The sequence below is a fragment of the Pleurodeles waltl genome, chromosome 10 (assembly GCF_031143425.1).
Source record: "Pleurodeles waltl isolate 20211129_DDA chromosome 10, aPleWal1.hap1.20221129, whole genome shotgun sequence".
NCBI lineage: Eukaryota > Metazoa > Chordata > Amphibia > Caudata > Salamandridae > Pleurodeles > Pleurodeles waltl.
The window spans coordinates 225,803,934-225,816,667 of record NC_090449.1 but is presented as its reverse complement, the minus strand read 5'-3'; the positions used below and the strand labels follow the sequence as shown (position 1 = coordinate 225,816,667).

At 44.8% G+C, this 12,734-nt stretch overlaps 1 protein-coding gene across 2 annotated transcripts in view; it reads left to right on the top strand.

Annotated features, from left to right (window-relative positions):
• Positions 1–12,734, top strand: part of SMG1 (SMG1 nonsense mediated mRNA decay associated PI3K related kinase) — a 1,401,298-nt gene that overhangs the window by 390,924 nt on the left and 997,640 nt on the right. For both annotated transcript variants that reach the window (XM_069210224.1, XM_069210223.1), the window contains 2 exons: positions 9,156–9,352; positions 11,192–11,353. In XM_069210224.1, the coding sequence (XP_069066325.1) occupies positions 9,156–9,352; positions 11,192–11,353 (359 nt within the window). The remainder of the gene's footprint in view (positions 1–9,155; positions 9,353–11,191; positions 11,354–12,734) is intronic.

Genomic DNA, 12,734 nt, shown 5'->3' with positions numbered 1-12,734 from the left:
GCCGCCCCCGCGCTCCTGAGGGTGTACTTTCTGTGTGGACTTGTGTCCCCCCCCCCCCGGTGCCCTACAAAACCCCCCCTGGTCTGCCCTCCGAAGACGCGGGTACTTACCTGCTGGCAGACTGGAACCAGGGCACCCCCTTCTCTCCATTGAAGCCTATGCTTTTTGTGCACCACTTTGAACTCTGCACCTGACCGGCCCTGAGCTGCTGGTGTGGTAACTTTGGGGTTGCTCTGAACCCCCAACGGTGGGCTACCTTGGACCCAAACCTGAGACTTGTAAGTGATTTACTTACCTGCTAAAACTAACAATAACTTACCTCCCCCAGGAACTGTGAAAATTGCACTGTGTCCACTTTTAAAACAGCTATTTGTGTTTTATGTGAAAAGTATATATGCTATTGTGATTATTCAAAGTTCCTAAAGTACTTACCTGCAATACCTTTCAAATGAGATATTACATGTAGAATTTGAACCTGTGGTTCTTAAAATAAACTAAGAAAATATATTTTTCTATAACAAAACCTATTGGCTGGATTTGTCTCCGAGTGTGTGTTCCTCATTTATTGCCTGTGTGTATGTACAACAAATGCTTAACACTACTCCTTGGATAAGCCTACTGCTCGACCACACTACCACAAAATAGAGCATTAGTATTATCTCTTTTTACCACTATCTTACCTCTAAGGGGAACCCTTGGACTCTGTGCATACTATTCCTTACTTTGAAATAGTGCATACAGAGCCAACTTCCTACAATGGGGGATTGACCACCCCCTCCTGTCCAGCTCCTCCCATAGGGTGGTGCCCAAAGCTCTGTCAGGTGACCACTTGATTCTGCCTTCTTGGAAATAAGATGGGCAGAGGCTCCTGGGAGCATCTCACTGGTCAGTTCAGCTGAGTAGCGTCCCTGACCCTCCCGCTAATCCCCCTCCCAATCAGTGGGTTACTGCAGAAGGAGCATCCAACCCCCTTCCCGGGTTACTTAAGGACTCCCTGAGGTTGAGACCCTAGATTTGTCTGAAAGATTCTTCTTCAAGACACTGGATACTGGATTCTGCTGCTGAACTTCACCGGGAACCAAGACAAGACCGCAGCTGGAAGGAGGGTGCCTACTGCAACTTTTTCCCCAGGTATTGCAAGGATTCTGCAACTTCCATGGCCCTGCATCCTCCAGAGTCAGAAGTACTCTGCACTACGGACATCCAGAAAGAATCTCCCTTGGAGTGAAGGAGTGGAGTCACTCTCCTGCATCCGCAGGCACCTAGCATCGACGACCAGTTTGTGGATCCTGCTGTTACACAGACTCTCCAAGGCTCTGCAACACAGGTGGTGGTTTTGTGGCTTTCCAGAGGTCTCACCTGTATTTGCAACTGGGAAGATTGGGCTCTTGTTGGGGCTGCTTGGACCGAATCCATGTGCACCGTGTCTTGTTGTCGTTGCCAGGGCTTCTTGGCTCTTCAGTTCAAAGAATTCCTAGCTCCAAGAAGCCCCAAACCTCAAGCATCACACAGCTCCAAGACCTCCCTGCTACTCCTGCAACTTGAACATCCATCTTCCTTGTGCTGCTGAGGCCTCCTTGTGACCCCCTGTACCTGCTGCCAGTGGGTCCTCCTTGCATCTGCCAAGGCTTGTTGGTGGTCCTGCTGGCCACTGACCACTCTGCAATTCGACAACTAGCGTCGGACAGCTTTTTGACAACTTCTGAGATCCTTCTGAATCACCTGGACGTCACAGCTGCATCTACACAGCAACCGTCAAACAGGAAAGCATCTATAAGAAGGATGGATATTGCCCTCTTGCACCTCTTGGTCATCTCTGGGTGGTCTGAACTGTCCTGTTCCCTCTTTCACAGGCCCTCCTCTCCCGGAATCCACGCCTGGGTTCCACCGACCTGGCCCACTGGTCACAATAGCTGCTTACTTTAACAGGAGGTTCCAATGTGACTTCACCCCTATGCACCTGGGCTCCCTGGTGTAAGTACTCCACTTCTATGGGTATCCATCAGTGGGGGTACTCTTGAACCTTCCTTGTCCCAACGGGTTTCTTCGAAGTCCTCTGGGAAGGGTCCTGAAACATGAAAACTCTAACCGCGACTTCCCCCTTTTATCCTATGAACACCTGACCCGGGCTAACACCTTTAAACACAGGCACCTGGGGAATCCTTGCTACTCATCTCTGGTATTTTAGTTCTTCCCCATCCCCTAAGATCCTTGGATGTCAGTCGTGGTTGGTTGTGACTTTCTAATCCCATTTTTTTTAGTATATGGTTTGGCCCCCCTATTTGGACCCATGTTATCTTATTCTTTTACCTACCTGTTCTGAAGTTTATTTTTGTGTGTGTATTTCGGGTTAGGAGATATACCAAAAGTTAGTTTAGTACCTGTGTTTTAATAAATTATATATTATTTTTCTAACACTGGTGTGGTTCTTTCTTGTGTGTAAAACACTTGACTGACTGTGGTTATTACTATTGCTTTACACTGTCCCTGATAAGCCTTAGCTGCTCTCCACAGCTACCCTTTGAGAGCTTTTTGTATTAGAAACCACTTACACTATCACTAGGGGTTACCGGGACTCAGTACAGGGTACATCACCTATAGGTGTACACCATATACTGAGCCTGCCTCTTACAGGTGGGAACTATGCAAGATCTGTAGTGGTGGTAAACAAACCGCAAATGGCTTTGAGACAGATCCCTTCCCCAACAGGATCTATGAGTAGTGATACATGTCACTTCTGGGATGGGGCATCCATCTGGCAGAGTTGGAGTTTAGAGCCATCTGGTCTCCAGTGGAGTCTGGACTACTCCACATCAACCTGTTGGAGCTCTGTGCCATCTGACTAGCATTGAAGACATTTCTGCCCTCTGTCAAGGAGATGATGATGGAAGTGTTCACGGACAACACCACCGGCTTATAGTTCTGCAAGAAGCAGGGTGGGGTGGGGTTGAGAACCCTTTGTCAAGAGGCTCTGCGCCTCTGGACGTAGCTGAAACAGCAGGGCATATCACAGGTGGTTCAACATCTGGCAGTCTATCTGAAAGCCAGAGCAAACGAACTCAGCCGAAAATGTGTACTGGATCATGAATGGGGTCTACATCGGTGGGTGGTGCAAGTTCTCTTTTTCGGCAGTGGGTATAGCCTTGGTTAGATCTATTTGTCTCACCAGAGAATGCACAATGTCAGCAGTTTTGTACATTGGAGTTTCCAAGGCAGCAATCGCTTGGAAACGCTTTTCATTCTCAGTGGAGCTCAGGCCTCCTGTAACCGTTCTTCCCATACCACTTCTGTCCAGAGTTCTCATGAAGATCCGGAATGACCAGACCCAAATAATCCTTCTGACTCTGGACCAGGCATGGAGAGTTTGATATCCCGAGCTGTTGAGCATGTCCATCGATCCTCTGATCAGAGTGCCCCTTTGGGAGGATCTTCTGTTGCAGCAGCCGGGGAAGGTTCTGCACCCGAAACTGTCAACTCTCCGCATTCTTGCGTGGAGATTGAACGGCAACAGTTGACAACTTTTGACCTTCCGCCCGAAGTCTGTTACATGATCTTGACAGCCAGATGTTCCTCCACCAAAGCGGTATATGTATGTCATTGGAAAAAATGTGTGGAATGGTGCACAGAAAATCCTGTTGATTCCCCCCCCCCCCGCATGTGCCCCACTTTCGAGGTCCTATTATTTAGCTTTTCTCTGGTGGGGTTCTGCTATGGGCACTCTCAAAGTTCCCTATTGTACAAAGGTTCCTTAAAGGTCTTGCACATGTTTCTTCCATCCCCATTCATTATGCCCCAATGGGATCTGAATTTGGTTTTGATATTTCTGATGTGCGCTCCTTTCAAGCCTCTCCACAATTGTCAGGCTTTTCACTTTAAAAACAGCCTTCCTTGTGGCCATTACATCTGCTCGCAGGGTGAGTGAACTGCAGGCATTGTCATCTAAACAATCTTTCCATCTATTCTGACAAACTTCACACTAGGTATTTTTTTTTTTAGACCTAAAGTGGTTTGCATTTTCGTGTAGGTCAATCCATCACCTTGCCTGCTTTTTACGCACCCCCGCACCTTCTAGGGAAGAGGGACACTCCACTGTCTGGACCCAAAAAGGGCATTGACGTTCTATTTTGTTCATACCGGAGAGGTCCGGGTGGATGTTCAACTGTTTGTCGGTTATGTGGGTGTGCAGAAAAGTCCGGCAGTGCAGAAGAGGACCATCTCCAGATGAGGCTGTACTATGCATTAAGATCTGCTACGTACTGGCCACAAAGCAACCCCTTGAGGGCTTTTGTGCTCATTCTACTTGAGCTACAGGTGCCACCACTGTGTTAGCATGCGGAGTTCCAGTCCTTGATATCTGTCAGGCGATAACATGGGTATCCTTGCGCAAGGTAACCAAACACTACTGCCTAGACAGACAGGTTGGTAGGGAGGGGTACTTTGCCCATTCGGTCCTGCGGGACTTTCTAGAATGATCTTGGCTTGCAGACCCAACTCTGGGGATGTTATTGCTTAGATATCTGTTCTAAGGTAAGGAATCTGCAACTATAAGTCTCTATCAGATGAGCAAGTTACTTGCCTTTGGTAATGCCTTATTGGATACAGACATATTCTAGGTGCAGATTCCTTACCAACCCACCCATCCTCCCCTCTCTGCGAGCTGATTTCTAGGGACAGTGACTCCCCCTTAAGAGCATTAGTTTTGACCCTCCAGTAGTCGGTGTTCTTCATGGCTCTGCATTTCTGGTGCAGAAAGTTGTGAAAAGAAACTGAAGTCAGCTCGCTGGAGGGATGCCTATATAGGGCCAGTGACGACATATCTGGCGCAGACGATGGACGTGGAACTGGTGGACGTGGAACTGGTGGACGTGGAACTGGTGGACGTGGAACTGGTGGACGTGGAACTGCTCACAGGGTTTCTGCTCAGAAAATTCTCTGGGTCTAGTCTGACACCTTGTTCACAGGCAAGAAATGCAACTAGAATATGTTTCTACCAAATAAGGCATTGAAGACGTTAAGTAGCTTGTTCATTGGGCTTCTTTTAGCTGCGATTGCAGCTTACCTGCAAGACAGGCAACACACCACTCTTTTGGGGGTCTCTGTAATTAAAACCTTTATGTAACGGCTCAGACAGATTAAACCACCTGCCCCTGTGTGAAAAAATATTGTTCTCACTAGGTTAATGAGCCCTCCTATGGAATATCTACTCTGTCCTGTCCAGTTCCTTTCCTGGAAAGTAGCTTTCCTCATAGCTATTACTTCCCTCTGCTGGGTAAGCAAAATACAAACACACCCTGAAAGAGCCTGTCTTCCAAGTTCACCATGATAGTGTGGTCCTCCAGAACAAACCCTAAATTCCTACCTTAGATGACGTTTAGCTTCCAATTCAATCAGACCACCAAGCTTCTAGTGTTCATTCCACATCCCAAATTGGTTATAGAACAAGCTCTCCATACAGTAGATGTCAAAAGAGCACTTGGGTATTACGGTGAAAGAACCAAGCACTTCTGCAAAACACAAGGTTTTGTTTTAATCCACGCCACATAAGGGGCATGTACTGTCCAAAGCAGTTATTGCACGCTGGATAGTGATAGATACAGACCTGTTATGCCAAAGTAAAACACCCTTTGCAGTTCCTCCCAGCGCCATTCAACCCTCTAGAAACGAGCACCTAGAGCTTACTTGGGTAATATTTCTTTACTTGACATTTGCAAAGAGGCTACTTGGTCTACTCCCCACACTTTTGCAAAACATTGTGTGGATGTGTCAGCATGCCAACAAGCAACAGTTGGTCCGTCTGTTTTTATGTACACTGTTTAATGTCTCTGTAACATCCTCAGGATAGCCACTTCTTTTTGGGAGGACTGCTTTACAGAAAGCTTAGCATGTGTATCTACAGCTACACATCACAAGTGGAAAATGTTACTTACCTTGTAAGTATCTGTATGTGGCATCTAGTGCTATAGATTCAGATGTCCTCACCCCATGTGCGGAAAAAACAACCTAACAGTGGAGTCAATGACCATGCGCATTACCATTAATAGGTGGCGTCACTGTACCATGTTACTCAAAAAGACTTATTAGAAGAAAAACAACTTGCATACGTCTGAGCCCAACACTAGATGGCAGGAGTATGCGCACAGCATGTGAATTTACGGCACTACATGCCACAAACAGATGCTTACAAGGTAAGTTACAATACCCTTCTTCAGCAGATATATGCAGATTCAGTCTAGTGATGTCAGTGTTGTGTACAGTGGCAGCAAACGTCTGCTGGCTGGACAACACATGCGATGTTAATAGGAATGGATTGAGAAGTGGCATTAAAAATTAGACACTGGAAGATGAGTAGGATCACATAGAAAATCCATTACTTCATAAAGTGGCTGCACAACAAAGCAGACATCACAAAGGGGGAGAATTCCTTTTTGGAACAATTCTTTATCTGCATTACATAACTGAATAGCTATATTTTTTAATCCTCCTTCAACACTGTATAACTTGCTGTAGCAAGAACATCCAGTATTATCAGAATGGCTACGGGCCTAGGAAATCAAGCAAGGTAATGTTGGGCAGAACTAGAGGTAGGGATTATATTGGACATTGGGATATTTTAATGTGTTTATTGTGCATTGTGTAGGAAACTAGGTTCTGGTTGCAGACCATCCCCCCGCCTCGATTCTGATGCAACTCTGACTGAAGTGCACTGTGTTCCTGCTAAACAGGTCCCCAGTGCCGGTGTTCCTTCCCTAAAACAGCACACCTGGTCACTTGATCCCCAAATAGCCAGGCTTTTTAGCACCTCTGTAAGTCCCTAGTAAATGGTGCCTCTGGTACCTAGGACAGGGGTACTAAAGGGGATCCCCAAGAGCTGCAGCACAACTTGTGCTACGCTAAGGGATTCAGCACCAAACTCATACAGACTGCCACTGCAGTCTGCGTGACAAGGTGTTCCAAAAAGTAAAACCACAAATTGGCGCACACTTGTGTGCCATGTCCCCTAACACTGCGTGTAATATTTGTAAGTCAACCCAAGAGCAGGCCTTACAGCCTAAGTCAGGGCACATTATATTACAATTGAGGGCATAGCTGCATGAGCAAATATGCCCCTACTATTTCTGTCGATTCTTAGACACAATAAGTGAAAAGGGAATCCATTTTAAATACATGTGCTGGACACTGGTCATTACAGGTTCCCTTGCTACTTAATGGCTTCACTGAAAATCGGGATGTTTAGTATCAAACATCTTATTAATAAATCCACACTGTTGCCAGTGATGGATTTATTTATACATGCATCCAGATGGCAACTTAGAGGTGCCCTCTGAAAACCTACCCCCTACCTGTGTGCTGCCAACTAGTTTTAAGTAGCCTGCCACCAACAGAGAATTATCTGAGCCCCAAGGGTACGAGCATTTGCTCTCGGTCAGATTGGAACAAAGTCTACTCTGGCAGGGGTTTTAACACACTGCTCCCAACAGGATGACCTGAAAATCCTAAAAAACCCAACACTCTTGGTATGCAGATCTGACTTCCCTCAGAATGGAGATGCCGACTCCCCTCCCTCAGCGCCTGTTTGGCACCTGGACAGGCAGGAAACTTAGTATTCAGAGAGGTATGTCCAGCCTTCAGGTCAGTCCCACCCCTAAGGTGAGCTGTCTATTGCATACACAACATTTCGAAATCTGCCATCTTGATGTCAGCAGAATTAGGAACTCTGGGTCAGGGTTATCCCCACTTCCCACCGGAAGTGGTCATATACAGGGCGTAGTGACCCTAGAGGTAAGTAGCCCATTGGCTACTACTGTGCACTCTCCTGAACACCTTTAAATTCAGTATTTAGGGGAACCCATGACATCAGGAAATCGGATTCCAACTGACCTACGAAGAAGGGCATTCGAGCTGTGAAAGCAAAGACTGAGGAAGAAGCAACTGACTTGGCACCAGCCGTGCTGGCCTGTCTGCTGCTTCTGCCGAATTGCGCCAAAGTTGTCTCATCCTGCAAGCTGTCTTGCCTCCAAAAGCCAGAGAGGCCTGCCTGCCTTCAGCAAAGACCCAGGAGCTCCAGTGGAGGAGCAGAGCTGCTTTCCTGTAGGCACCTCAAGAGACTTGAGAGGACTCCGGACCACCAAATCCTGACACTGGTAAACACCACTGTACGTGTGCCACCTAGCCCGAGCTTAAGTGGGCCACAGTGCCAGCATGGTCTGCCGACCCTCCAGAGATGAAGCCCACCTTGGACTTGCTGACTGTGGACTCGCCAACGCCACCTGTAGTCCCTATTTGCAGGCCCTCAACCGTGAGTGCTCCTGGTGACAAATATCCAACTCCTCAAGTACCTCTCCACCCGTTGGCTCTGGCCTGTTGCTGTTAGGACCTAGGGTGTCTCCATGTCCCTGTGTATCGTGAGAGTTGAGCCCTACTTGCTAGTTCTGCCCTACTGGCTTCCCATTCCAAACCTTTAACCTGACCGATTCCCAGTCACTAACATTGGGAACCCGACGCTGGAAAGCACATTTGTACCCAGCCGCCCGAGGTGACCGGTTGGTGCTGCCTTGGACCTTGCCCCATACTTACCTTAATTCCAGGAGATTGGTCCCTTAAGTTGTGGTGAAGTGCACGAATGCAGTACATGTTTTCCCCCCTAGGATAACATTGGGCACCCAACACTGAAAAGCACCTCTGCACTAGGCCGTCACAGTGCCGCCTGAAGTGACCTCTTGGTGCTGCTTTGGACCTCATCCCTTACTTACCTCAAATCCAGGAGATTGGTCCCGGCAGTCGCTGTACTATACCTGTATGCAGTATTTGTTTTTCCTCCACAGAATAACATTGCTGCATCTGAAAAGTGTTTGTTTACCTTCTGTAGCTCATGGGTTTCAAATTTATTTAAAGCTTGTATTTGTAAAGACTGCATTTTTGCCTTTATGTGGTGGTGTATTAAGTGTGTTTTGATGCAAAGTGTTCTATTGCATATTATGTTCCATGAATGAGTGACAAGTAATCTCTTTGTGCTGCTATTGATGAGAAGCTACTTGTGGCATCAAAATACATATGAAGTGGTTATCTAAAGCTTGTGATTGAATTTGTTTATAACGTTAAAACAAAGAAAACCGATGAACACAGAGCGTGAATTAAAGTATTTAAATCTTTCACAGGTATCATTCGAGGTCTTGCAGCACACACTGTTAACCTAGATCAAGATGTTAGCCAGTGGACAACTGCAGACAACGATGAAGGACACAGCAATAACCAGCTCAGAGTTGTCCTCTTGCTACAGTTTTTGGAGGACTTGGAGAAACTTATGTACAATGCTTACGAAGGATGTGCTAATGCATTAACTGCACCTCCAAAGGTTTGTATAATGACTATGCCAACTTTTAAGCAATCTAGATTTCCGTACATGGCCTGTGCTCTTGTTTTCTTAAATCAGTAGTTGTTTACCTCTTCTGAATAATAAATCAGTGTCTGGGAGGCTGACATTGAAGCACAGGTAGACAGATGAGTGTATTCCAGACAGGGGTTGGGTTGGAAGGAAGTGTCATCCGATTTGATGGTGACATGCAGAAAATAAATGATGGTCCCTCTCCAGTTTCAAAGAGCATCAGTGATATGGTTAAAGGATGGGCTGTTGCTGTGGCAGTAGGATAGGTGCTTGGACTGATATGTGGAAGTTGATTTGTGACACTTGTTTTGTTTATTGAGATTGTGAGCTAAATTCAATTTACATACACTTCTAATTTTACCATTGCATCTCTGTTTTAATTAATTCCTTTTTCAAAACTTCTGCTTTTGACTTTTCCAGTCATGCTCATAAGCTAAAAGTGGTATCTCTGGTCAATGTGCTTGAAATGTAATAATTACAAAGTGACACCACCTATGTTGTTCAGTCTGCCTGCAGCTAAAATAAGGAACTATCACAGAAAACCAAAACAGCAAAGGGATTTGTATGGCAAATCTTCTATGTGGAAGATTAGTGACTATACCATGCCGGACCCAGTTGTATTTCTGACACAGAAATTTGGTTCAGCTCTTTCTGTTATATAAGAACAGTTATTTGTGGAGGGGGGGGTCATTTTCATTGTAGCTACAGGTTTCAATGATGTTGTGAAAAACACCATGGCATCAAACTCTCTAAACCTTTTTCTCGAGAAGCAATGGTGAAGTAGGACCAACCGAAACCAGAAGGTAGAGATCATTCTTTTAAATGTTGAGATGTGTAGCATAGTCTTACCTTTGTTTTGGATCACTTCTCTTTGAACATAATTGCTACATTGTCTTTGGGCTGGGGCTGCATTTCCTTATTCCCTGTTACAGAAAAAGCTGTTGCTTTTTAACCAAGATTTTGTGAAAATGTAATATACTAATGTACTGCTATGGGCTAAGGGGGGGAATGCCTAATAATTTGGCATTGGCCTTTCAAGGTTTAATTGTGGAAATTTGGATATTTTAAAAGGGTCTAAGCAGGCTACTGGTTTCTTAATTGATTTATGACTCCATAAGGTTTTGTGACCTGTTTTACTTTCAGTATTGTTAGTTGCAAGCATGATCATGTTCATTTCATAAGGTGTATGTACCCTTTTTGCTTGTGCCTAATTCTCCATACTAATGAAGGAAGCTCTTCATTGTATGAGCTATTACTGTTTGTTTCTTTAATTTATTATGTAAATGTGTTGAGACATTGTACTTGTTCCTGATGATGGTCCAAACTTTCCACCTAACTGAAGTACTTTACCTTCATCATGTGTGCTACGTTAAAAGCAGTTGAGAAGAGCTATCCCTATCCTGTCAATGAAATAGATAGTTACCCAGAATTAGAGATGTTGAGTCCTTCGGGGAAGCCCCCTCCTAAGGGTTTTTCCCACCATGCTGTGATCAGAAAGGCAGCAGAAGTATTGAAGCTACTCCTTTTAAATGGGTGCTTCTTGTAACCCTAGCATAGGCAGAAGCAGGCAACTTAAATGTCCTTGAAGGGACACTTTGCAGTCAACCAGGTTGGAATGTGATGGACATCATTTGAGTTGTTGTTTCTTATCCTGTTGGTTTACCTGAAGCCATTTATGGTTTCATAATCTTATTTGTGAATTGTATTTGCTTCTTCTAGCATTGTTGTTTTACCATTGTTTGTATGCCTATGTGTAAGTATTAATAATGATGGGCTGATTAAAAGTTCTCAAATATTTTCCCTATTAAGGTCATACGGACATTTTTCTATACCAACCGGCAGACATGTCAGGACTGGCTGACAAGGATTCGAATTGCAATCATGCGTGTCGGGCTTTTGGCTGGTCAACCTGCTGTAACTGTTAGGCACGGCTTTGATTTACTTGCAGAAATGAAAAACAGTCCATCTCAGGTTAGAATTGTATTCAAATAACTAATTGTACATTCATGTAAAAAAATCTCTATTTGAGCAAGGAATATTGTTTATCATGTTTATTATAAATCATTTTCAATTTAGATTTCAGTTAATGAGTGACAGAATACACATACTTGCAGCTTTGTGTGCAATAAAATGTTTCCTTTCTGCATTTTTGAAACTTTCTTGAGCCATCAGAATGAGCCTGGTTTTATTCTCTACAGTGACTGCCCACTTGTGGCTCAGTGAGTTTCTACAGGCAATTAGATGTGACCTGTAGGTCACAAGTTTAATTCTCTGCAACACCAACTCAGCTTTTCATCCTTAAAGAGCAATGAATTGAGCACCATTAAATTGAATAATTAACACCTTTTTCATATTCCTTGCAGTCCACATACCACAGTAGTGTACCAATGTAGTAAAACATTGAGCTCACCCTGCTTCACCAGGTCTCTAAGTGTTACACGTCTAAGTGTGCTTTGGGATCGCATGCTCCTCTGAAATGTCCCTTTTTAGTTGCGTCAGCAAAATTAGTCCAAAGTATTCTTCATTTTCTTTTCATTTTTTTAGTTTTTTTTGGGTCATGGCTCCATTAGTTTTCATCACCTGTGGGACATATGGCATGATTGTCAATGACAGTAATGTATACCTCATGGCTCCAGTGTTGACCCAAATGCTAACTGGTCACTAAAGAAGCTGCCACTGTAGCAGAGCAGGGAATCTGTGTTCTCCACACTGATTGTCATTGACTTGGTTGCCTTTGTTTCTATGATGCTTCTTCCAATATTAATCCCAGTGCCACATGGTGGAATGGTTTGTTTAGCAAAAACAGAAAGAGCCTTTTTGGTGTAAAAATCTGTTCGATGGCATGTATGGCTGTAGATACATATGCTTTGCATACTCCTCCCATCTAGTGTTGGGTCCTGATGTGTGCAAGTTGTTTTTCTTCGAAGAAGCTTCTCGAGTCACAAAGTAAAGTGACCTCTTCTTTAGGTGATATTGCGAATGGGCATCGACTCCATAGTTAGATTGGTTCAGATGTGCTCTTTGGTGCTCTGGTTCGAGATAGTTTCTTCGGACTCAATTCGGTACATCTACACCTCAATTCCTGTCGGTATTGTTCTCAATTGTGTTTCCTATCCCGCCCATCGATAATAAAGAAAATAGTCACTTGTCAATCGCAGACTTTGGGTCCGGGCCTCTCTTTTCTCATCTTGTTGGTCTCCAATTACGATAAGCAGCTAATGGAACGAACTCCATTCCAATTTTGTTTTCGCTGCCGCGCAAAGTACCCTCATACCGACCTCCACCAGGTCTGTAACCTGTGCCTGTGTCCCGACCACAAAGAGGAGAACTGCGAACTCTATTGATCGTTCCG